General features: G+C 36.2%; 1 protein-coding gene across 2 annotated transcripts in view; it reads left to right on the top strand.

Annotated features, from left to right (window-relative positions):
• The first annotated feature begins 4,622 nt into the window (after positions 1 to 4,622).
• Positions 4,623 to 25,225, top strand: part of LOC6648652 (tyrosine-protein phosphatase 69D) — a 227,419-nt gene continuing 206,816 nt past the window's right edge. For both annotated transcript variants that reach the window (XM_047011785.1, XM_023178999.2), the window contains exons 1-2: positions 4,623 to 4,837; positions 18,990 to 19,089. In XM_047011785.1, the coding sequence (XP_046867741.1) occupies positions 4,756 to 4,837; positions 18,990 to 19,089 (182 nt within the window). In that variant the 5' untranslated portion in view covers positions 4,623 to 4,755. The remainder of the gene's footprint in view (positions 4,838 to 18,989; positions 19,090 to 25,225) is intronic.

Here is a 25,225-nt window from a genome sequence, read left to right on the forward strand (position 1 = left end):
GCAAACCACAGTCCTCTTCGTGTCTCAGAGGCCCTGTGGGTTTGTTGGTCTCCTTCTTGTAACCTGAAAGATTGCTAGTCGGTAACTTAAGACTTACTCAGTCTATAGGGGATTTTTAAAAATCGCGCCTAAGCGAGCGCCCAAAAGCACGCAGCACTATGGAGGCTAATGTTGTGAGCTTATGTTAAGCCGTCAGCTGGTTTATCGGCTCTGTTATCGATCGACGGTTCACAACACTAGTTACCAGCTGATTAATTGCAATCGGCAAAGTAAAAAGCGCTAAGAAGTCAAACGATAAGGAAAATGCCAAAAATGCAAAAAATGCAATTTTCCCACCACAGGAGAAAGCGCGGGATATGGTTAACACCCCCGCCGCCCCTTCCAGCGTGGCCGCCAAGCTAAGACTGATGGGAAATAAATAATTTCTCCAACACAACAGATGCAGCCAGCTGGGCAGCCGATTGCAGTCCAGGTGAGTGGCCAGTCTCTTGGCGACCCTTCCTAATCCTTCCCCTCTATATTCCAGGTATTGTACGTCAATTGTGACCTTTTATTTTGCGGAGCGACTGATAAACGCGACCGCACTTGAAAATACACATATACTCTCTCTTAGTTGTATGTGTGCACTTGCTTGTGTGCGTATGTTGCTTTACACTGCGCAAAATGAAAATTCATCAAATTCTGCCTCAAGAAAAAGAGCGCAGCCGATAATCTGATGCAAGAAAAAGATAGAGAAAACAAAGCAGCCATCAATTTTTTCATGTGTGTTCTCTCAACAAAGCGACATAGATCTGCAGCGTCGAAATGCTGAGGGAAACTAAATCCACCCTCATGCTCCTGGTTTTTTTTGTGTGAGGACTTCGGCTGCCGTTCGGCTTACATGCATAAGAGGTGCCGAACGTGTTCGTCTCCCGGCGAATATGAGTGCCGGGCACTGCATTAAACTTATTTTTACATAAAGCTACAAAACCAACCACACACCCAACAGTATTCCAGAAAAAATTCATTGAACTAAAGGACGTAATGAAAGAATTCATATGTATATACTAACGGTTTGAAGTCAGTGTCTGGTACCTCCTACAGCATAACCACCAAAACGGAAATCATCATATATTCCCAATTAGGCTGCAAACACAGTGCACGCTGAGACGAAGACGAAGATGAAGACGAAGCTGAAGAGAAATTGCTTGCGTTGCGAGTAAGCGAGTAGGTTGCACAGTGCAAGACGAATTGGTTGCGCTTTTGTTATGTTAGTTGCAATGGATTCTGGATGAGATTATGACCCGCTGATTAAGCAAAGCTTAGATTTTAAATTAAAAAGTATAAAAGTAAATTAAAATATCAAAGAAGCTAACATCGGCTATGCCGAAGTTTATATACCCTCGCAGTCCTTGGTAATAATAATTTTACATGTTTGTTTTCTGCAACTCAATTCATCAATATACAAACAAAACAATTTTACTCTCTATTTTACAATTTGTTCTTCTTCTTCCCTCATTCCCAAAGAAAAGCAACGCACGCATACACATATAGTTTATGTAGCGTTGCGTCTGTGTGTGTATGCATGTACTCTGTTGATGACGAAAGACGTAGTAGACAGCAAGCAGCGTTGCCGGCAGAGCTGGGAGCAGAGCCAATTATTATATCGACTGTAACTTGTGTTATATTTATCCGATCACATTCAAATTTTGGGATCTGGGGTTTTATATCCAATATTATCCAATATATATATCCAATTTCATAGCATACTCCAATTTTTATGAAAATGTTTCTTCTAGTTCTTCTAGAGCTATATGATATAGTGGTCCGATCCTGATGGTTTTCATACTTTATTTTTCCCGGGTAATAAAAAACCCCGAAAAAAAAATTTGAGACCGATAGCTCTTAAGACGGCTGAACAAAACGCAAACGCACAGACGGACGGACTGACAGACGGACTTGGCTATATCAACTCAGCTCCTCATGCTGATCAAGAATATATATACTTTATGGGGTCGGAAACGTCTCCTTCTGTGCGTTACAAACATCTGACCAATTTTATAATACCCTCTGCAAGGGTATAAAAAGTACACCCTATAAATTTGGGAAAAGAAACATTTGGTATATTTCATCAATTTGTGGAATATACCATAAAGACAATTATAATCAAATATATTCTAATTAAAAAATTTGTTTGAGCGGGGCTTCAGGTCAATCTTACCGATTTATTTGTAAGATTTTAAATCATAGGCAGCACAAAAGGTGAGCAGGTTGTCTGTATAGCTATTTCAAGAACCACAAAGTTTTATCATCAGCAGACTTCGCTAAAGAATCCACAATTGTAATGCCCATACCATATCTTCAACGCTAAAGCTAGTTGGGAATTACATTGCCAACTAAATGAAGCGAAAAAAGAACGGCAAAGCTTGCAACTGCAGATTCCACCTTTTTTGTGTGCATACCCATGGGCGCCAGCTGAATTAGTGTAAAGGGCTTCGCCTTAACCAACATTGAAGTTAATCAAAAAATTTGTTTGACGGAAGGCCCGCCGTTTTACACTTGCTGTAAAAAACCCTCTTTTTTGCATATAGTACAATATACTATTACAAAATATTTGGGCGCGACGATTAGTTGGTTAAGGCGAAGCCCTTTGCACTAATTCAGCTGGCGCCCATGGGTATGCACACAAAAAAGGTGGAATCTGCAGTTGCAAGCTTTGCCGTTCTTTTTTCGCTTCATGTAGTTTGAATTCCCAACTACTTTTAGCGTTAAAGATATGGTATGGCCATTACAATTGTGGATTCTTTAGCGAAGTCTGCTGATGATAGAACTTGGTGGTTCTTGAAATAGCTATACAGACAACCTGCTCACCTTTTGTGCTGCCTATGATTTAAAATCTTACAAATAAATCAGTAAGATTGGCCTGAAGCCCCGCTCAAACAAATTTTTTGATTAACTTCAATAAGGTCGAAATCAAGACAAATACCAAAAACGGAAGGCCCGCCGTTTTACACTTGCTGTAAAAAAACCTCTTTTTTGCATATAGTACAATATACTATTACAAAATATTTGGACGCGACGATTAGTTGGTTAAGGCGAAGCCCTTTACACTAATTCAGCTGGCGCCCATGGGTATGCACACAAAAAAGGTGGAATCTGCAGTTGCAAGCTTTGCCGTTCTTTTTTCGCTTCATTTAGTTGGCAATGTAATTCCCAACTAGTTTTAGCGTTGAAGATATGGTATGGCCATTACAATTGTGGATTCTTTAGCGAAGTCTGCTGATGATAGAACTTGGTGGTTCTTGAAATAGCTATACAGACAACCTGCTCACCTTTTGTGCTGCCTATGATTTAAAATCTTACAAATAAATCAGTAAGATTGACCTGAAGCCCCGCTCAAACAAATTTTTTGATTAACTTCAATAAGGTCGAAATCTAGACAAATATTCTAATTAAAATTTAGCCACTACTTTTAATATAACGCCAATTATATGTGCTAGAAGGCTAATTGTGACGTAAAGAAAAAAAATTTTAAAAAACAAACAAAAACAAAAGTAACTAGCAAGCGATTCGTCTTCAAATTCAGTACAGCAGGGTTTGAAGCTGATTGCTTGCGTTTCGTCTTCATCTTCGTCTTCGTCACAGCGCGCACTATGCGTACGAGCGAGCGAACTAGTACGATTTGTTCTGCACTGTTTTTCATCTTTAGCTTCGTCTTCGTCTCAGCGTGCACTGTGTTTGTAGCCTTACCCAGCCACAACTCAATATTCACTGCTGAAATCTCTGCTATTTTAGACGCATGCTTACTGACAAAACAAACAAACCAACATCACGCAATTTGCACAGACTCCCTCTCAGCTCTAAAGTCTATCGCAAATATCAACAACCACAACTACCGACACACCAACATCAAATGACACAGCGGACAGAGCAGCACGTCAAGCTCTTTTGCCCTTGACATACATATAAGAACAACGGAACTCTTCTAACAGTACAGGGACGATCTAGGGCAACAGTCCTCCCCACACTACAGAAGAGCCAACTTCTCTGTAAGAGACTACTCCCAAGATAATTAAAATAGAGTAGACCTTATAAAATGTACCAGAATTCGCCTGGGACACTTGGTACTCACACAAAGTTACATACTAAACATACCAATGTGCCCTTCTTGTAACATCACCTTTACCATATAATCGTAGAATGCAGAGAACTAAATCGACCAAGAACACAACTCCTGCACCCAAACCCCTACTAAAACAAACTTAAGGTACAGTTTATACAGCGATCAGTTTATTTAGCGTGATTTTAATCGTTGTTTACAGGTTATATGTGGGAATCACTATTCCACATCCATCGTTAATCCCAACCGTTCCCCGCAGCCGATCCCGTTCCGTTCCGGGGCCTGATTCTTAAATCAGCAAGATTGATAACTGCTGCTAGTTAAAATCGTTGTTTCACCAATAATTCCACCCGAAATATATGAATACTGTTTATTTTTTTTATACAAAAATCGCAAACCATTACCACAAAAATGTGCTATGTGAGAACATATAATTATCCATGAAATATATATCGGAAAATCCACTCGAAGAACTAGTTGAACTGCTTTGGTACTTCGGCGATAACTATTTGTTATCGGCGTCGCAATTACTGTGGTAGTTGTGTTGCTACTTTTTGATATGTGGTTTATAAAAAAAGAAATATCTTGTGTTTGTTAAAAAAGTCCAACTATTTGTTTTTTTTTTTTTGTGTGAATATATATACATACTTCGAACCATGGCGTTATATTGCAAACGCTTTGCAGTACTAACAAACGTAGTTTTGAGCACTATATGCGTTCTTGGACATTCGGAACAAGGTATACTTCACATTTATAACAGTAATTATTAATCTGTGACTTCCTAATAGCGTATGTGAATTGTATTCAAATAATTGTATTCAAATTCACAAACATTTCTTTATTAGTATTGGTACGTAATGCCTTATTAATGTTACACCGCAAATTGTACATATGTATGTACATACATAACTACATATGTATATACATACAATGTACATTCTGCTTAAAATGGTAACGCCCAAGGGTGGAATATAAAAGAGGTCTGCTGCATATGTATACTACTGTTAAAGTTCATAGACGAAAAATATGCAAATGTATTCAACACTTCTTTCAATATGTATAGTTTTGTTTGGATATTACTTATCAATATGTTTAATGTCGGTATTTTAGTACAAACGTACATACAGTCTGTCAAGAAACACTTTACCCAGTGGAAAAAAACTCAATTTTTTTACTTTATGTAGAAAAAATAAAGGGTTTTGTTTAATTTAACTAATTTTGTTCAATGGTTAACTGTTTAATAGGTATTTTTAAATCAAATTATAAAAAACAGAAACAAAAAAAATAAGGCTGAAACTTAAAAAACAACAAAAACTTACATTACACATATTTGGCACTGTCAAGAAACTCTTTACACATTTTGTTCTCTTCGTCGGTTTTGCTCTCATTCTAAGAAATAACGGGGCTTTACCGTTAACTATGCTTTTAGAATCTCTATGAATCTCTATTTTTGTGTTTATTTTTCACTTTGTGCGAAATTTGGCTTAGAACACATGAAAAAAGGAATTAAAATTTTGATTAATAATGCCGGGAAAGAGATTAAGCTTCGATGTTGTCCAATTGATCTTGTACAATCGCCAGTTGGGCAAATCAGTTCAAAAATTAGTGGAAATGTTTTCAGTGTCGAGAAAAACAATATACAACGTTCTCAGCTGTATGTGTAATGTAAGTTTTTGTTGTTTTTTAAGTTTCACCCTTTTTTTTTTTGTTTCTGTTTTTTATAATTTGATTTAAAAATACCTATTAAACAGTTAACCATTGAAAAAAATTAGTTAAATTAAACAAAACCCTTTATTTTTTCTACATAAAGTCAAAAAATTGAGCTTTTTTCCACTGTGTAAAGTGTTTCTTGACAGACTGTACATACATACAGCTGCGAACTTAAAAATAGCACCACTTGCTGAGGTTATGTGTTCAAAGGATTCTTGGCTTCAATTTAAGGCTCAAGGAACATGTGAATACGTTTTTGAATGGTTCAATATTTACTACTAATGGAAGCAAAAAAAAAATTTAATAATATCCAACGTATACAAAGTTTTTCAGGCATTTTCTTCAAATACTCAAAAAAATACCCGAAACTAAAAATAGCACCACTTTTTAAATATTTAGTTAAAATGAGAAAAAAAAAAAATGCATTAATATGTTATGATTAGCTATTAAAAATATTAATAAATTAAAAACTCAATACTTTGTTCTGTTGCCCTAAGTGTCAAAATCCGCTACACAACGTCTTAGCATTGAGTTAACCAGGTCTTGACAGCGTTTGACCGGTATTTTCTTCCAGGACTCCTTCCAAAACGTCTTATCTTTGTTGGTTTTGCAACAGCAACTGCTTTTATAATATCAGACCACAGTTTTTCAATAGGGCTTAGGCCTGGTGACCGTGCCGAAGTCTATTACATTTAGAGAAATCTCTGAGAACCACTGCCTGGCTTTCTTACTGATGTGCTTTGGGTCGTTGTCCTGTTGAAAGACCCGTATAAGTGGCATATTATCCTCAGCCTATGGTAGCATCACCGTCTCCAACGTAATTACATAAACATGCTGATCCATAGACGACTTTACGCACTATATTAGACCGACACCTTAATAATAAAAACAGGCCCATATCATGACACTGGATTCGCCATGTTTAACAGTCTTCACGGTGCATTTGGAGTTATGTGGACGCCAGACGTATACTCTAGAGCCATTTCCATCATACATGACAACTTTACTTTCATCAGTCCATAGCACGTGTCTCTACTTTTGGACAGGCCAATTCTAATCATTTTTGGCAAACTTAAGGCGATTGGCAATATGTCCCGCATTCAAAAGTGGAAGCTTTCAGGGGGTTCAGGCTTATAAATTGCTCTTCCGAAAGTACTTGCAAACTATTTCGTCGCTAGTCGAGATGTTCAATTCCTTTTCCAGATCGCGTACAGCCTTAAAAGGATCCCTATTGTTCTCTCGGATTAAGCAACCGACTTCTTGCTCCTTCAGTTTTGGCTTTCGTATGCGAGTTTCAGACTTCTGTTTGAAATTGATCGCACTCCGAATCATTTTCTTGGAACTACCAACCAATTTTCAAACCTAGCGATACGATTATCTCTCAAAAACCTGGTTTTGGATGAGTTTTCGCTTTTCCACAGAGCAGTGTTTTCCCCGACCTATTATATTTAAAAGTTTTGGATTTTTTTTAGTGCTAGTGCTTTTAAAATTGACTTCGAAATTCTGCGAAATATGACGGTATTTTGGCAAATACTGCAATTGGTGCTATTTTTAGTTTCGAGTATTTTTTGAGTATTTGAGAAAAATCCTTGAAAAACTTTGAATACGTTGGATATTACTAAATTTTTTTTTTGCTTCAATTAGTAGTAACTATTTTACGTTGAAAAACGTATTCACATGTTCCTTGAGCCTTAAATTAAAGCCAAGAATCCTTTGAACAACCTCAGCAAGTGGTGCTATTTTTAAGTTCGCAACTGTATAAAACACGGTACAATTGGACAGAAACACAGAACAATGACACAAATATGGTTAAAATATAGTTTTAAATACCGGGTCAGTCCTTTTTCATAGTAATTGTTTAAATTTTTTGAAAACTTTCGCCAGAACAAACAATTCAAGCTGATCAATTATTCCGCCAATATCAGTCAAAACTTGTTCTAGATAATCAGTGCTCACACAGAAAAGTATTACTCCATATGTTAATGTTAAATTGTTTTACCTAACTACGGTGTTCCAAAATATAAAATCAACGAAATTTAAAATACTTAACTAAAAAAAATCGACCATATGCCGAAATAAACGTAAAAAAAAAACTACAGCGCAGTGCAATTCTCATTTCAATTTAAGTTTAGTTCTCTAGTTTCAGCACATCCCTCAAATCTTTTGGAAATGACAATTTTAATTTCTAATGAATTGGGCCCCGCCTTTATTTTATTATAATTAGTATTGAGAAAAAGTTAAATTAACGAAAAGCAATGCAACAAAAATAATATATTAATATGTTTTTGAGATACGTTTTAACAAATTTTGTACGACCCATCATTAGTTTTTATTTCCAAATGTTGCAAGCCATTCTGTGTGAATCGACGAATCTCGAATATTTAGTTTGTGTTGACGCAAGTAAAATTTTATATAATGTACTAAATTGGCCACATTAGCTTTAATTTCCTGTATGCTTAATATATTCAAACTGTTTTTATCAATTTCCTACATTGTGTACATAATGAAAGCTTTAGCATTGCGTTTGTTGTAGTTCCAAATATCAACAAGAGTGGTGTTGGTAAACCAAAGAAAACAACAAGAGTGTTTTTTGTTTTAAATTCTCCACGCAACACAATAAAAATTGTTTAATTGTGCTAAAAATACAAAAAACAATACGAACATTATCGCAAATAATGCGAAATACTGAACTATTTACTATTCATAAATAAACACATTTTATTAACATTTCACCATCAAATATTCAACTTTATGTCACCCATTCTGTGAAATTGCTATAAGTTTTAAAACAATTTTGGTTGCATAGGTGTGTTTTGTAGTGATCGGACGTACTATATTTAATTGTTAATATTTTATACTTAATTCCATCTAATTTTTAGTAGAGCACCGACTATAATGGTAGTCTGTTCAGGAGGTTGTATCAGTTTGGGGCAGATCAGCCTATCACACTTATTTGGTATTCCCGCACATAAAGTACAATCTTATAGTCATAGAAAATCCAAACTGAGCGGTGTATCCCCTTAAAATTAACTAGCCAGTGTCATCGATTTCAAAGACTATCACCTTAAAATATTTCATACATATGTATTGGTGTGCACTTGCTTGTGAAAATAAGCAACTTTGCACACGTTTTTGTGTGCGATCATTCCGATCATATTCTTGATCAGCATGAGAAGCTGAGTCGATATAGCCATGTCTGTCCGTCCGTCTGTGCAAATCAAGTTCACGTCGCCATCTTAAGAGCTATCGGGATGAAACTTGATATTTGAGCTAAGGTACGTTTCATAATTATAACGCCACCCATATATTTCAAATATTGGTCTAACGGTACAATTTTCGATGTTACAATGTTCTACCGAAATACTTGTTGGGGCACAACAACAACATACAACAACTTTGGGATCAATAGGAATAACGGTACTTTTCTATTTACGCAAATTTGGTTTTGAGCTTGTTTCATAATTATAACGCCACTTTCAATTAATGCGTTCTTTTACTACAAATGTCAACAGTTAACCATTTTTTTTTATGAACAATTAAAATTTGCTTTCCATTTTTAGAAATGACATTAAATATCCTTGTAGGCATCCTTAAAACTAAATTTTTAATTACATCTGGCTCAAACATCCATCCAAGCCCCGTCTATCGCATCTTTCAGTTCTTGTACTGTGTTAAACTGCCGATTTTCCCTGGAAACCTTACGTACTAAGATGCTCCAGAGATTCTCAATCGGATTGAGGTCTGGGGATCCTGCTGTCCAGTTCATAACTGGGATTTCCTTAGAACAAAACCATGACTTCGTCTCCGTGCTCCCTGGAAAGTCCAGTCTCTACCATCATTTTCATTGAAAAATGGGATGAGACAGTTTTCCAACACCTGGATGTAATCTGCACTCTTCATTCGGGAAGATTAGAACTGCAGTTTCTAACAACCAGCCTAGGAAAAAGCTCCTCAAACCATTTCAAAATTGTTGAACATATAAACAGACAATGGTCATCAGTAAGCATAAGCAGCAAATTCGTGTTTACAATAAAGATATAAATTAGAGGTAATTTTTTCGGATGAAAAACAAATGGAACTTGGATGGTTCTACTGGTTTTCAACGATATTGGCATGATCTGAGGAAAGAGCCATACATTTTTTCCAAGCATTTTTTTTGGTTTGAGGAGCTTTTTCCTAGGCTGGATGTTGGAAACTGCAGTTTTAATCTCCCCGAATGAAGAGTGCAGATTACATCCAGGTGTTGGAAAACTGTCTCATCCCATTTTTCAATGAAAATGATGGTAGAGACTGGACTTTCCAGGGAGCACGGAGACGAAGTCATGGTTTTGTTCCAAGGAAATCCCAGTTATGAACTGGACAGCAGGATCCCCAGACCTCAATCCGATTGAGAATCTCTGGAGCTTCTTAGTACGTAAGGTTTCCAGGGAAAATCGGCAGTTTAACACAGTACAAGAACTGAAAGATGCGATAGACGGGGCTTGGATGGATGTTTGAGCCAGATGTAATTAAAAATTTAGTTTTAAGGATGCCTACAAGGATATTTAATGTCATTTCTAAAAATGGAAAGCAAATTTTAATTGTTCATAAAAAAAAAATGGTTAACTGTTGACATTTGTAGTAAAAAAACGCATTAATTGAAAGTGGCGTTATAATTATGAAACAAGCTCAAAACCAAATTTGCGTAAATAGAAAAGTACCGTTATTCCTATTGATCCCAAAGTTGTTGTATGTTGTTGTTGTGCCCCAACAAGTATTTCGGTAGAACATTGTAACATCGAAAATTGTACCGTTAGACCAATATTTGAAATATATGGGTGGCGTTATAATTATGAAACGTACCTTACTTATAGCCCGGAGCAGATAAAGTATGAAAATTGTCAGGATAGGACCACTATATCATATAGCTCTAAAAGAAACATTTTCATAAAAATTGGAGTATCCCCATGAAATTTACTAATATGATAGTTTTAGATATAAAACATCAGATCCCGAAATTTCGATCAGATCGGATAAATATAACACAAGTTACAGTCAATATAAATTGGCTGTACTACGTCATTGCTTGAAATCCACAGAACAGCTAAGCACACGCATACACACACAGACGCAACGCTACGTAAACTGTGTGTGTATGCGTGTCAATCGCAGCATGGAGTATGAGGAAAAAGAAGAAAAAGAAATGGAAATAAGAAAAAGAATTTGGAACATGTACAAATATTATGGCCAAGGACTGCAAGGGTATATAAACTTCGGCACAGCCGATGTTAGCTTCTTTGATATTTTTTACTTTATTTTAGTCTACTACTATCCGAGAATACGTGACAGAAAGAGTATTGTGAAAATCGCTATCTTTCTCATGTTTTTGGTAACCGAAAAGTCCCCAACTCCGGCCGTTTCTGAGAACCCAAACGTGCTTTAAACGCGTTTTCTCGCAAATTGTGTTTTTCTACCGTTTTGGTAACGTTTCTTACACTAAATTTAGTCCGATTTTAATAATTTTGGTCTTAAAATGTTCGGAAAACATACTGCTATCAGCCATTCTAGCAGCTATCAGGATGAAACTTGGGATTTGAGCTACTTATAACCCAGGAAAAATAAAGTATGAAAAGAAGAAACATTTTCATAAAAATTGTTGGGGATACTCCCATGAAATTTACTACCATGATAAAATTTAATATAAATTCTCAAAATCGCTGACGGCAGCGCTGCTAGAACACAAGCTATAGTCAATATAAATCGGTTCAACCGCTGACGGCAGCGCTGCTTGCTGCCTACTACGTCATCATCAAATTAACAGAGCACATGCATACACACACATGCGCAACGCTACATAAGCTGTATGTGTATGCGTGCCGTGCTTTGCTTAGGGAATGATGGAAGAAGAGAAAATTGTAGTAAAAAGAGTGATAATGTTTTGTTTGTGTATTGATGAATTGAGTTGCAGGGAAATAAATTTCAAAAAGTAAAAATATTATTGCCCAGGACTGCAAGGGTATATAAAATTCGGCATAGCCGAAGTTAGCTTCTTTGATATTTTTACACCATACACCCATAGGGTGAAATGGTATATTAAAGTCGCCAAAATGTATGTAACAGGCAGAAGGAAGCATCTCCGACCCCACAAAGTATATATATTCTTGATCAGGATCAACAACCAAGTCGATCTAGCCATGTCCGTCTGTCCGTCCGTCCGTCTGTCCGTATGAACACCTAGATCTCGGAGACTGTAAGAGCTAGAGCCACCAAATTTGGTATGTAGACTCGTGTAGTATGTCGAGTGACCAAGTTTATTTCAAATTTTTGCCACGCCCTTTTCCGCCCCCGTAATTTGAAAAACTTGATTATCTCCCGTATTTTTTTACCATATGCAATCAAATTTGGCATGCTTAAATTAAAATAATAATACTAATATCTAGCAAAATACCAAATTTGATCAAAATCGGACAAAAAACAGTCGAGTTATGCATATAAACCTTTTTCCATAAGGCCGGAGTTGGCCGTTGGCTGGTGGGGGCGCTAGGGTGCTCGTATGATTGAGTGAGCGAGATACTAAGATATGCTTGTAAGAAGCATGTGAAAATGCATTTGTTTAATCAAGTTGAAATATTTGCTTTACTGGTGTATGGTATACCTAAGTCGGCGAGACGACTTACTTACTTCATTTTTATTGATTTCAAATAAAAGAAAAAATAGACAAATAAAAGAAAAATTTTAAGAATTCATAATTTTACATTCTGCGCAATTAATTTCCAAAAAAACACCTTTATTTTCGGCCGCAGATGGTGTCAGACCCCTTAAATATCGACCAACTTGAGAGTTCACTTATAGATATCCTCTACCTACATTCGTCGTTTAGATAAGTTATTTGATTCTCATCGATGTATTTGTATATTTTGCTTAAGGTGTGGGAATGGTTTTTTAGGGCAAAAAAAAAAAAACACCTCTTTTGTGATATATATATATATATTTTTTTTTTGGAAATTTGTGTTGAGCAACCTTTGTTATTGAAACCTTTTTTTACATTATTAAGTATAATCTTACCAATATTTAAAAAATTTTGAAAACGGAGCCGGCTACAGAGCTTTTCCCAGATCATGGCAGAAAAAAAGCAACTGGCGGTGTTGCTCTGTAGGAAATTATCTGAAGTCAAAAACCATTAAAATTTAGTTAAAGTATCATTAAATCCTCCCCCCCTATAGCCTGAAATTTTTTTTTCGCTTAAAATTTTTTTATTGAAGTCTAAAGTCAAAATTTCAATTTTTCGCGAAAAATTCCGCCATTTTGAGAGTAAAAAACACACTTTATGAAAAAATGTAAACTAAACGTTGGGGGGAGGTATTTTATATGTAGATTATGTCCACCAAGTTTGAAATGAATCGGTCAAGTAGTTTTTAAATGACAGTGAACACGGACTTTGAAAAAGTCGTTTTGAGAAAAACGCGTTTGAAAGTTTGCAAGCTAAGAAAGGGAAGAACATTTTTGTATTTGTTAACTTACATAGAATTATTGATTCCAGCTTCATACAGCAGACTTCCTGCAGCAGCTTCGTTGTCTTGAGCCTCTTTTTTCGCAAGTCGTCGGTGTATTCTAGTTTCTTTGGTCTGCTGTCAGCCTTGATCTCGGCCCTGTCAATGCGATTGCTCTCCTCCAATCTTGCATACTCATGCGCGCTTGGGCCGCACCTTTGTTAAAAGTGCATGCAGCTACATTGGCTGCATGACATCTTGTGAAAGTGGAGTGTAATTGTGTTTGAAACGTTTTACTCCTGTTGTGGCCAAAGATTTTTGATATAGGCACCACGAGTTCTCACCGCTTGGGCATTTATCTTGTTGAGGGTTGTAGTCTGTTGATTGCTGGTGGTACAAAGTTGCCCAGATTGCATTTTTCATTTCCTCTATCGAATTACAATTACATATAATTGCTGCTCCATAGTATCGACTCAAATTATCAATAACTTTTCCGGTGAGCTTTGTCGTAAAATTTTTACCGTAAGGCTTAGCTTTCACTAAATTGGCGTAAGTTGTACTGTCACCGTCTCCTATATAGTTGCTGTTCTTTGCTCTGTAATTTTGTTCTGAGCGGCAAATATTTCGATGACAGCGTTAACTTCCATGTTAGCTAATGGTCCGACGTGATTCGCTTGACATTCATTGTTTTCAACGTGTACTTTGTGCCACTCTTCAAATTCAGCAGTATTTAATTTTTTTCCCTATAATTTGCAAAACTGACAATGCGAATACCCAATCAAGGAAGTGACGCCATGTAAAGAGCTCAAGAAAAAATGCAAAACCATTCCCACCCCTTAAGTCCTAATGTAATTACTAAAATTGTGTATGTAACTGGACTGTAAAAAATATCATGTGAGTGATGTCGCGTAAGTGACTCAGAAGTATCCTTTTTATACCCTTGCAAAAAGGGTATATTAATTTTGGGCAGAAGTGTGCATCGCTTAGAAGGAAGCATTTCCGACCATATAAAGTATATATATTCTTGATCAGCATGACGAGATGAGTTCGAAAACAGTGACTTTTGTCAATAAATTCGTTACTTTTTACGCAAAATCTATATTTTTTAGTTAAACATACAGCTGCGAACTTAAAAATAGCACCACTTGCTGAGGTTATCTGTTCAAAGGATTCTTGGCTTCAATTTAAGGCTCACGGAACATGTGAATACGTTTTTAAATGTTTCAATATTTACTACTAATGAAAACAAAAAAAAATTTTAATAATATCCAACGTATTCAAAGTTTTTCAGGCATTTTCTTCAAATACTCAAAAAATACCCGGAACTAAAAATAGCACCACTTTTTAAATATTTAGTTAAAATTAAAAAAAAAAAAGAAAAAACTAAATTTATTAATATGTTATGATTAGCTATTAAACATATTATTATTAAATTAAAAACTCAACACTTCGTTCCGTTGCCCTTAGTGTCAAAATCTGCTGCACAACGTCTTAGCATTGAGTTAACCAGGTCTTGACAGCTTTTGACCGGTATTTTCTTCCAGGACTTCTCCCAAAACGTCTTTTTTTTTTGTTGGTTTTGCAACAGCAACTGCTTTTATAATGTCAGACCACAGATTTTTAATAGGGGTTAGGCCTGGTGACCGTGCCGAACACTCTATTACATTTAGAGAAATCTCTGAGAACCACTGCCTGGCTTTCTTACTGATGTGGTTTTGTTTCGTTGTCCTGTTGAAAGACCCGTATAAGTGGCATATTATCCTCAGCCTATGGTAGCATCACCGTCTCCAACGTAATTACATAAACATGCTGATCCATAGACGACTTTACGCACTATATTAGACCGACACCTTAATAATAAAAACAGGCCCATATCATGACACTGGATTCGCCATGTTTAACAGTCTTCACGGTGCATTTGGAGTTATGTGGACGCCAGACGTATACTCTAGAGCCATTTCCATCATACATGACAACTTTACTTTCATCAGTCCATAGCACGTGTCTCTACTTTTGGACAGGCCAATTCTAATCATTTTTGGCAAACTTAAGGCGATTGGCAATACGTCCCGCATTCAAAAGTGGAAGCTTTCAGGGGGTTCAAGCTTATAAATTGCTCTTCCGAAGGAAATTGCGAACTATGTCGTCGCTAGTCGAGATAGTCAACTCCTTTTCCAGATCGCATACAGACTTAAAAGGATCCCTATTGTTCTCTCGGATTAAGCAACCGACTTCTTGCTCCTTCAGTTTTGGCTTTCGTATGCGAGTTTCAGACTTCTGTTTGAAATTGATCGCACTCCGAATCATTTTCTTGGAACTACCAACCAATTTTCAAACCTAGCGATACGATTATCTCTCAAAAACCTGGTTTTGGATGAGTTTTCGCTTTTCCACAGAGCAGTGTTTTCCCCGACCTATTATATTTAAAAGTTTTGGATTTTTTTTAGTGCTAGTGCTTTTAAAATTGACTTCGACCCACGGACTGTTATTCATGTGTTTTTTACAATGTAATTCTGCGAAATATGACGGTATTTTGGCAAATACTGCAAGTAGTGCTATTTTTAGTTTCGGGTATTTTTTGAGTATTTGAAGAAAATGCCTGAAAAACTTTGAATACGTTGGATATTATTAAAATTTTTTTTTGTTTTCATTAGTAGTAAATATTGAAACATTCAAAAACGTATTCACATTTTCCTTGAGCCTTAAATTGAAGCCAAGAATCCTTTGAACACATAACCTCAGCAAGTGGTGCTATTTTTAAGTTCGCAACTGTAGCTATTAATGTCTGTGCTAAATTTGATCAATATCGGATGACTTTATCATATAGATAGGAAGAATCGGTGTTAAACAGTGACTTTGCTATGCTTCCTATGCTAATATTGTAGGCTGTTCTTTTGCAAACACTAGACTTTTTAAACTTTTTTTCCATTTTGACGGCTATAGGTAGGGAAAGAGTAACAAAAAACTTGCAAGGGTATACAAACATTGACGCTGTCGAAGTTAGCCTCGGCCCTCTGATTTTTATTATAAAGACTTCATCTAAGCAAAGTTAGTTGATATATATTTTACACATTTAAAAACAATAGCAATATTACCAATACATTATTATTTATGTTAAGTGTAAAATTTAAAAAAGTATGTCATTGTAAGAAAAACATATCATTTTTTTCAACCAAATGTCAATCAAGGTGTAGTATGAAAGCTACCAAATTTTACAAGTTTGTTTTATAAACGGCAAAAAATTACATTTTTTTCGACTTTGATCTCTTGTATCTCATATTCCTATGATTCAAACCAGGGACTGTAATCATTATAAGTTTTATTTTAAAACTTGAGAAATAAAAATTATTTCTAGTTTTTAATCAATTGATTAAATATTAATCACTGATTTTGGGCAAATAAATAAAACGCACAACATAAAAATTATATTTGAGCAAAAAAATAAAAATCAAAAAATAATGGATATTTCTTGAGTTTTTTTTTTTTGGCCAATCAAGTAACTGAAGAAGTTCCGGAAAAGAAAATTAAGTTTTCGGTGACGCTCCGCCCAAGTGAAGTGAAGGATGCATGCGTTGATCTCGAGACCACCGAAAAAATGCCGTTTTCTGTATTGAACTCCAACAGTTTCAAAACGCTAACTTCTCAAAGATTTTCTGGACCGGATATGTCGTCCGTGACTTCGAGAAACGTTATGAATTTAGTAGAAGAGAAGTACGATCTACTAAAAAACTAAAATCATAAGTTCCTTAAAAAATCGAATGCTATGAGTTAAGATGGATACAGCGACCACACTAAACCGTAGAATTGGGAGTAAACGCTCAATGTTATAATGGCAAGGAGATATGTGTGGTGACTCAAGGAATAATAAGCCTGCGAAATTCGCACACATCCCATTCACTCTTGGAGGAATTTAAAATTGAAAAAACTCAAGTATTCGCTCTTACTACTGATAATGGACGCAATATGATCAAATCAGTGCAACTTCTTAGTGATTGCTCGGTTGAAAATGCAGCTAATGTAGAGTAAAATAATTCGGCTAAGACTTTAGATGAGATGACACTATTGAAAGATTTTAAAATATATTCAATTATCTCCTTGAAATGCGCAGCACACACCCTTCAGCTTTTCGTAAAAGACTTTTATCAAAGTCTATTGTAAAAGTATTGTAAAAGTCTTAAGAACACTCATTCAAAACTCTAATTGCGTCCTAGTCACTGCCTAGCTTGATGTTGCAACGCGTTAGAACTCAACATTTACAATGCTAAACAGATTGTTAAAATTTTAGGAATTTTGTGCTGACCACAATAAGGCAATAAGTTGACAAACTGAATGGGTTGATATCAAACAGCTTGTGAACACGTTGGGACCAGCATACTCTGCCACCCAAAAACTACAGAGTACTCGACAGTGTATGGGTGATTTTTATAAGCTATGGTTGGAGCTCAAGCTTGCCGTCAGCGCAACTAAACCATACCATAGCAAAATATTTCACGAGAGTATTGCTAACAGAGAGAAGTCTTTAATGGAAAATCCGCTGATTGTTAGCACCATTTTTTTGAATCCTAGAATTAGAAGAGTATTGTTGCAGGCTTCTCTAACAATCATGCTTGCCAGGACACATCTCAAAAATCTAATTATGAGGATTTATTGTATGGACAAGAAAGTAAGAAAATATACTAACCCCTTGTTGCTCATATTCATAAGTAAATTTATTCTATATTTAGAATGACTGTGTACCAACACGATGCTCGCAACCAGAAGTTAACATCGAATGCATCGACATCTCACGCAAAGAGTTTGGAGGCTCTTCAGGAAACAAGTACCTGCTCTCTTGTAAATGAATTTCTTACTTTAATCGAGGTAGTCTCAGGCGATGAAGAGAAAGACGATGGTAGCAGTCGAAAAGGCAGCTTACTTAGAAATTTAAAGCTACAATCCGAAGCCTATTGTTAAAATTAAAATATACTGCATTACTGGGAGGAGAAAAAATTGCAATACCCGAATTTGTATTTAGTGGCGAAAGTTGTGCACTCAGTCCCTGCGACGCAAGTGAGTGTCGAGCGGTCATTTTCTGCGCTGAAATTGGTCTTATCAGATCTTAGGTACAATCTCTATAAAAACAAATTACTTTTTGTAAAGTTTAACAACATGAAATGAAAATGATTTAAATAAAACAACATTTTGCAAATCTTTAAAAAAATTTCCTAAAATATATATTTTTTTAAATTTCATTATGCTCAATCTTGTATAAAATATGTATATAGGTGAAAAGGTTATATATCGGGGGCTTGCCTTAACTCTCTATGGAAAAGCCAGAAAATCATGTTGTCATCATTTTTTTGCTCAAAAATAAAACTCAAGAAATAATCATTATTTTTTGATTTTGATTTTTTTGCTCAAATATAATTTTTATATTGTGAGTTTTATTTTTTGCTCAAAATCAATGATTAAAATTTTATCCATTGATTAAAAATGACAGATTTTTAAATCATAGCCAAAAATCAAAATTAGTGCATAAACGAGTACATTGGTATATTTTTGGCTCTCCTAACGTAATTAGAAGTGAATGAATTTTTTAATTAAAAAAAAAAACCAAAATCATTATTTACCGAACCTGACTCAAACATAATATGCATCATATCGAAGTTAGCATGACAGTTGACGATTTACTTAATTTTGGATCAAATGTATCCACTTGTTCTATTTTTCAGATTGGACAGAAATTGGAAATGATTTATCATTGAGGTGTACATCCGAAATGACAACTGCATTATGGAATTTTAATAATAGGAGTATAGAAACTAATACGAGGTAAACTATATTCATTAATTACGTAATATATTTTTACTTACAGTTGCGAGCAAAGAAATAGTAGCGCATAACAATTTCCGATATTTATTACTATAACTTGCAACATAATATTCTGATCTATTTAATTACTCTAATTAGGTTACATATAAAAAGAAAACAGGATAGGTTAAAATTAATATGAGTACAACTGATTACGAGCGAGGAAGGACAAGAGCGTAGTTTTTATACCCGAAAGCGATGTTTCGGAACCGATAACGTGCCAAAGTCTGTTGTAGTCACTACACAGTATACGAAAAGGTTTATGCAGAGAGGTTGTGCAAGTGGGAAGTATAAGCGGTGTGAAATTGCGGGTCCTTCTAGATGGAACAGAAAAGTTTATTTGGCTCAACAGCTCGGAAATGTCAATCTCACCATTCAAAAGTTTGTAATGAAAAGTTACACCAAGCATAGTTCTATGACTAGTTAAAGATGGAAGGTTAATTAACTGAAGTCTGAAACTGAAGTTTATGAATAAAGATACCACCAAGCATTACTCTACGATTAATTAAAGAAGGAAGATTGATTAAAAGAAGCCTACTGGAGTATGATGGCAATTTGACATTGCGATCCCAATTTAGACCGCGAAGAGCAAAAAGCAGAAATTGCTTTTGAACAGATTCAATTTTACTTTGGTGCGTCTCATATTGAGGTGACCACATGCAAGATCCGTACTCTAAGATAGGACGGATTAAAGAAGTATAATTCTGGTTGTGTACGGATCGTCAAACTCTTTTGACCATCGTTTCACAAACCCAAGAACATTCATAGCTTTACTAACTGTAGCAGAAATATGAGGATTAAAAGTTAATTTATGGTCCATAAGAACAGCTAAGTCATTGATAATATCTAACCGCTCTAAGGCAGTGTCGTTAAGATAATAAGTTGCTAAGTATGGAGTGCATCTATAAAAAGACATAACTTTACATTTAGAGCCGTTAAGGTTTAATAGGTTTGTTTCACACCAACTCTGAGGATCATTGAGATCCGATTGAAGTAGGCAAGAAGACGATGTGTCTTTAAAACTGAGGTAAAGCTTGACATCATCCGCGTACATAAGCACCCGAGAATGTGACACTACCAATGGAAGATCATTTATAAAAAGAGTGAATAGCAATGGACCCAAATGGCTACCCTGAGGTACTCCAGAGGTCACTTGGATGGTCTTAGAAAATGAAGACTAAAAGAGGACCTTTTGTGTACGCTTAGAAAGATATTGAAGAATTCAATCTAGCAAAACGCTGGGGATGCCAAATGCGTTTAATTTATATAAAATCAGAGTATGATTAACAGAGTTAAAGGCCTTGCTGAAGTCAGTATAAATGACGTCAGTTTGCACGGCAGTCTTGAACCCTTTGATTGAGTGAGATGTAAATTCTAATAGATTAGTAGTTGTCGATCTACGTTTTTATACCCTTGCAAAAAGGGTATATTAATTTTGGGCAGAAGTGTGCAACGCATAGAAGGAAGCATTTCCGACTATATAAAGTATATATATTCTTGATCAGCATGACGAGACGAGTTCATATAGCCATGTCCGTCCGTCCATCCGTCTGTCCGTCCGTCTGGATCAACGTAGAGTTGAAATTTTGCATGTAGGATTGTATATACTGCAGGGGTTGTATATCTCGGATTCAGTCGGATCGGACCACTATATCATATAGCTCCCATACAAATGCCAAAGTCACGAACAGTGACTTTTCTCAATAAGTTCGTTATTTTTTTTAGCTATTGTCGTGAATATTAGAGAGTTTATTACTCCTGTTAGCGACTGTGCAAAGTTTGATCAAGATCGGGTGACTATATCATATAGCTCCCATAGGAACGATCGGTCGAAAACAGTGACTTTTGTCAATAACTTCGTTACTTTTGAAGCAATTGTCATAAAAATATATTTCTCAGTTTAGCATAACTATTAATGACTGTGCCAAATTTGATTAAGATCGGTCGACTATATCATATAGCTTCCATAGGAACAATCGGTGGTGAACAGTGACTTTGATCAATATCTTTGTTATTTCTTAAGCCGTTCTTTCGCAAATATTAGACCTTTTACACAAAAAACTTGCAAGGGTATACATACTTTGACGCGGTCAAAGTTATTATTTTCTCAAATGCTTTGGGTATGGCAGACAATTTAGAAATACCCCTATAATTGGAGGCTTCGGACTTCTTCCCCTTTTTAAGAAGAGGAATAATATATGATTCCTTCCAGATAGGCGGGAAGGCGGAAGATGTGACGGGCAGTGTAAACAACTTAAGTATTGGCTTACATAGGGCCTCCGCGCAAATCCTTAATACGCAGCCTGGTATTCCGTCAGGGCCAGGTGCATATATTGGTTTGACGGAACTGAGCACGCTAAGAAGCGAACTTTCATCAAACACAGGGTCTAAAATGCAATAAGACGATTGCAAGTGATGAGGATAAGGAGGATTTGCTTGATAAATCGAAGAGGAATAAGTTGTTTTGAAAAAATCAGCAAACATGTCGGCAATTGCCTGATCATTGTCAGCTTTATTGTTTTCGAAAGACAAGTAAGACGGGTGCACCGATGTCTTACGTTCAACATTGACAAATTTATAAAATTGCTTAGGATCGCGAGAAAACCTAAGTTTACATCGCTGAAGATAATCCTTATAGCAATGTGAATTCAGCACCATAAAATTTGATCGAGCAACTACATATAGGGAAAAATCCGATGCTTTACCGGATTTTTCAAATCTTTTATAACATCTCGATTTTACGTTCTTCAAGTTACATAACTCACGTGAGAACCAAGGAGGTCTATCAGACCATCCTAGAGTTACACGCGGGACACAAACATCAACGAACGACTCAAGAGTTTTATAGAAGACAGAAATGGCATATGTCCATATCCGTGCAAGTATACATATATGTCCAATCATTAGATAACAAGAGTTTTTTAAGTTTAGTAAACTTTGTGTTGCAAAAACATCGCAGTTGAAAGAATCCAACACAAATACCAGATCTAGTGATCTGTTACAACTATTCCGGACAGGATTTATTTGAGTTAGGCACAACTCAAGCAGACCATCTATGAAACAATGTGACAAGGAGGGCAACAGTAATAAAGAATCAAATGAGAGGGTCCAGGCAATCTCAGGTAAATTAAAATCTCCCAGAACAACGAGCAAGTCTTTGTCAGAGAGATATGAGGAAATAAGTTGAATAGCTTCCAAATGGTGAGTGTATACTGCCAAGTCGGACTGTGGTGGAATATACGAACAAGTAATATAGACAGAAAAAGAATTAAACGAAATTTTAACACAAACAAATTCAATCTCCTGATTGGAGGACTGGACAATTTCAGACGAGAACGCCGAGTCAACAGCGATCAAAACGCCACCACCATTACGGATAGTCCGATCATGTCTATATATTAAATATTTTGGGGGGAAAATTGAAGCATCGGCAATATCAGGCTTCAGCCAAGTCTCAGTAAAGGCAAGAATATGAAAGTCAAAAGCTAGACTATCTACATAGAGTTTAGACAGTTTAGTCTTTAGTCCCCGTACGTTCTGATAGGCCAGAGTTAGGGACGAAATTAGTTTTTTGACTCGCCAACAGGTGCAGACGAGCCGGAAGGAACGTTATTTACAGAGGCAGGTAGCAAGCTAATCGGAGGCCGATTCTTCTTTTTTATTGTATACTCTTTTACAACAAGGTGTTCCGGCCAAAAATCTTTATGACATATTTGGCCAAAAAGATCTGGGGAGACACCCATTTTAAAGGACGAAATGTCCCGAGTGTATGAAAAGCGGAACTTTTCCAAAGCAATGTTTGGTGCTTGAACTTTGCCCTGGATGTAGGCTATGACTTCTTCAGAAGTAGTATTGGGATCCAGCCTCGAAATAAAAATTTGCTTTTTGGGTGGAACTACAACAAGGGAACTAGGAATACTAGGCACAGCAGTAGCGGCTACAGCAGACGTAGCAGCAGCTGAAGCAGCCAGCTTTCCACTAGCTCCTCTTGTAACTACTTTATTGGCAATATTCCTGGAAACGGATGTTTGCCCGGACGGTTCGGAAACTACAACCGATATCGTGTTAGTAGGTGGGATACTGTCTCCAGGCGAAATGGGAAGAGACTCCGCACCTGCCAAAGCTGGACTTCTAAACGATATCAGCTGCTTTGCATTTGGTGACATAGGGTCAATGTCGAAAGCCGGAACTGGTAGAGACGAATGTGCCGACGGACTGAGGGACGCGCCCTGAAACCTGGACCTCTTTCGCGTCGGAGATTCAATCAAAAGTTTAGAACTTCTGAATTGAACCTCCATCGCCAAAAGCTCTTTTTGGAGCTTATGAACGCCAGCTGACAGGGTTTTAAATGCATCCCCAGTCCGTTTCATAAAACTTCGCATCTCGAGCTCCAAGCCACGACACGAATCACAGCCCTATTTAAGGCCGCCACCCTGTGCAATACTATCCCGCACCTTGACTGTGTAACCAGCACATTTAAAGTGCATTACATTGTAACACAGCCAACAGTAAAGAAAGTCTTCACTGGTCTTGCTGGGATTATTGCAATTATATTTGCAACAGACAGACATTATTAAATAATTGATTTATACAAAAACAAATTATAAATCAATATGTAAATAAAAAGGGAAAAATGTATATATATGTTAAGAGAGACGTATACAAACCAAGGCAAAAGCTAACTGCAATATGCAAAAAGAAAGAGAAAGAGAAAACAAAAAGAGAGAATATTTGTATTTTTTCTGTATTAAAACACACAACAACAAAAACTTGTCACCAGCGCGAAGTTAACGGCCGCGAGCGCGATCAAAAGAGAAAACAAAAGAATAGAGAGCACCAACACCGCACAAACAAAAACAAACTATGAACTGTAAATTGAGAGCGCGGGTGGGAGCAAGAAATAGAACGAAATCAAAAACTAAGCAGCGCAGCAACAAAATTATATTTGCGTTTGTTAAAGTTTTGATAACAAATTTATATAAATGTTTGCAAATTTGACGCAAACTTCGCGATGAGTATAGCAATTTATTAAAAATTAGTGAGGCAATGAATTTAAATTGAAATATTATAAATTAGCTTCACGAAAGAATGAAAGACAAAAATTAAGCGAGAGCGCAAAAAAAAACACGACCGACTTCGATGAGTGACAATATGATATATGATATACATATATAACATCAGTTTGCTTTTGTTTCTTAAAACCTTGGATTACAAAAGATGTAAACTGTAAAAGATTAGTTGTAGACCGATTCTTGACAAACCCATGCTGGTATGGCGAAAAAATAGATTTACATAAATGCTGTATTTGAGACGTAATAATTTTCACAAACAGTTAAGTATCGCTGACAACTTATAAATGCCTCTGTAATTAGTGGCGTCGGATTTATTGCCACATTTGTGAAGAGGTAAAATGAACGAATCCTTCCATACTCGGACAGTATAACGGACAACTCAATGACTCAGCACAGAACCTCAGGACACAAGCGGGAACACCGTCAGGGCCCGGTGAGTATACCGGTTTAATCGTCATTAGTTCCTTAGCTACCGAACTGTGCGTTATAATAGGATTAAGAATGCAGTTGGATTTCGTTATCGGATATGGATATATCTGACTACAGCAAATAAATTACAAATAGATTGATCAGAAGAGGCCGAAACATTATTAAAAACTGCAAACGATGGAAGGGAGATAGAATTTCGCTTTGAGTTAACGAAACTATAGAACTCTTTAGGATTTTCGGAGAAGTGCAACTTGCAACGTTGTAAGTAATTATTATAGCATTTAGAATTAGAAACAATAAAATTCGATTTAGCAACCAAGTAACGAGAAAGATCCGATGATAGACCCGTAACTTTATACTTTTTGTAATACCTAGACTTAAGATTCTTCAGTTTTGACAGCCCCCGCGTAAGCCATGGTGATTTTTGCGTCACCACAGGAGACACTAGATGTACACAGTCATTAATTGAGATTGATTCAACAGTGGTATAAAATAAAGAAATGGCGGAATTCATATCCGTACAAGTGTATAAATTAGTCCAATCGGTATTAAAAAAGGCATTGTTTAGTGCGACAAAGTCAGTCTTCCGATAACAT

Source organism: Drosophila willistoni (assembly GCF_018902025.1).
Source record: "Drosophila willistoni isolate 14030-0811.24 chromosome XR unlocalized genomic scaffold, UCI_dwil_1.1 Seg106, whole genome shotgun sequence".
Lineage (NCBI taxonomy): Eukaryota > Metazoa > Arthropoda > Insecta > Diptera > Drosophilidae > Drosophila > Drosophila willistoni.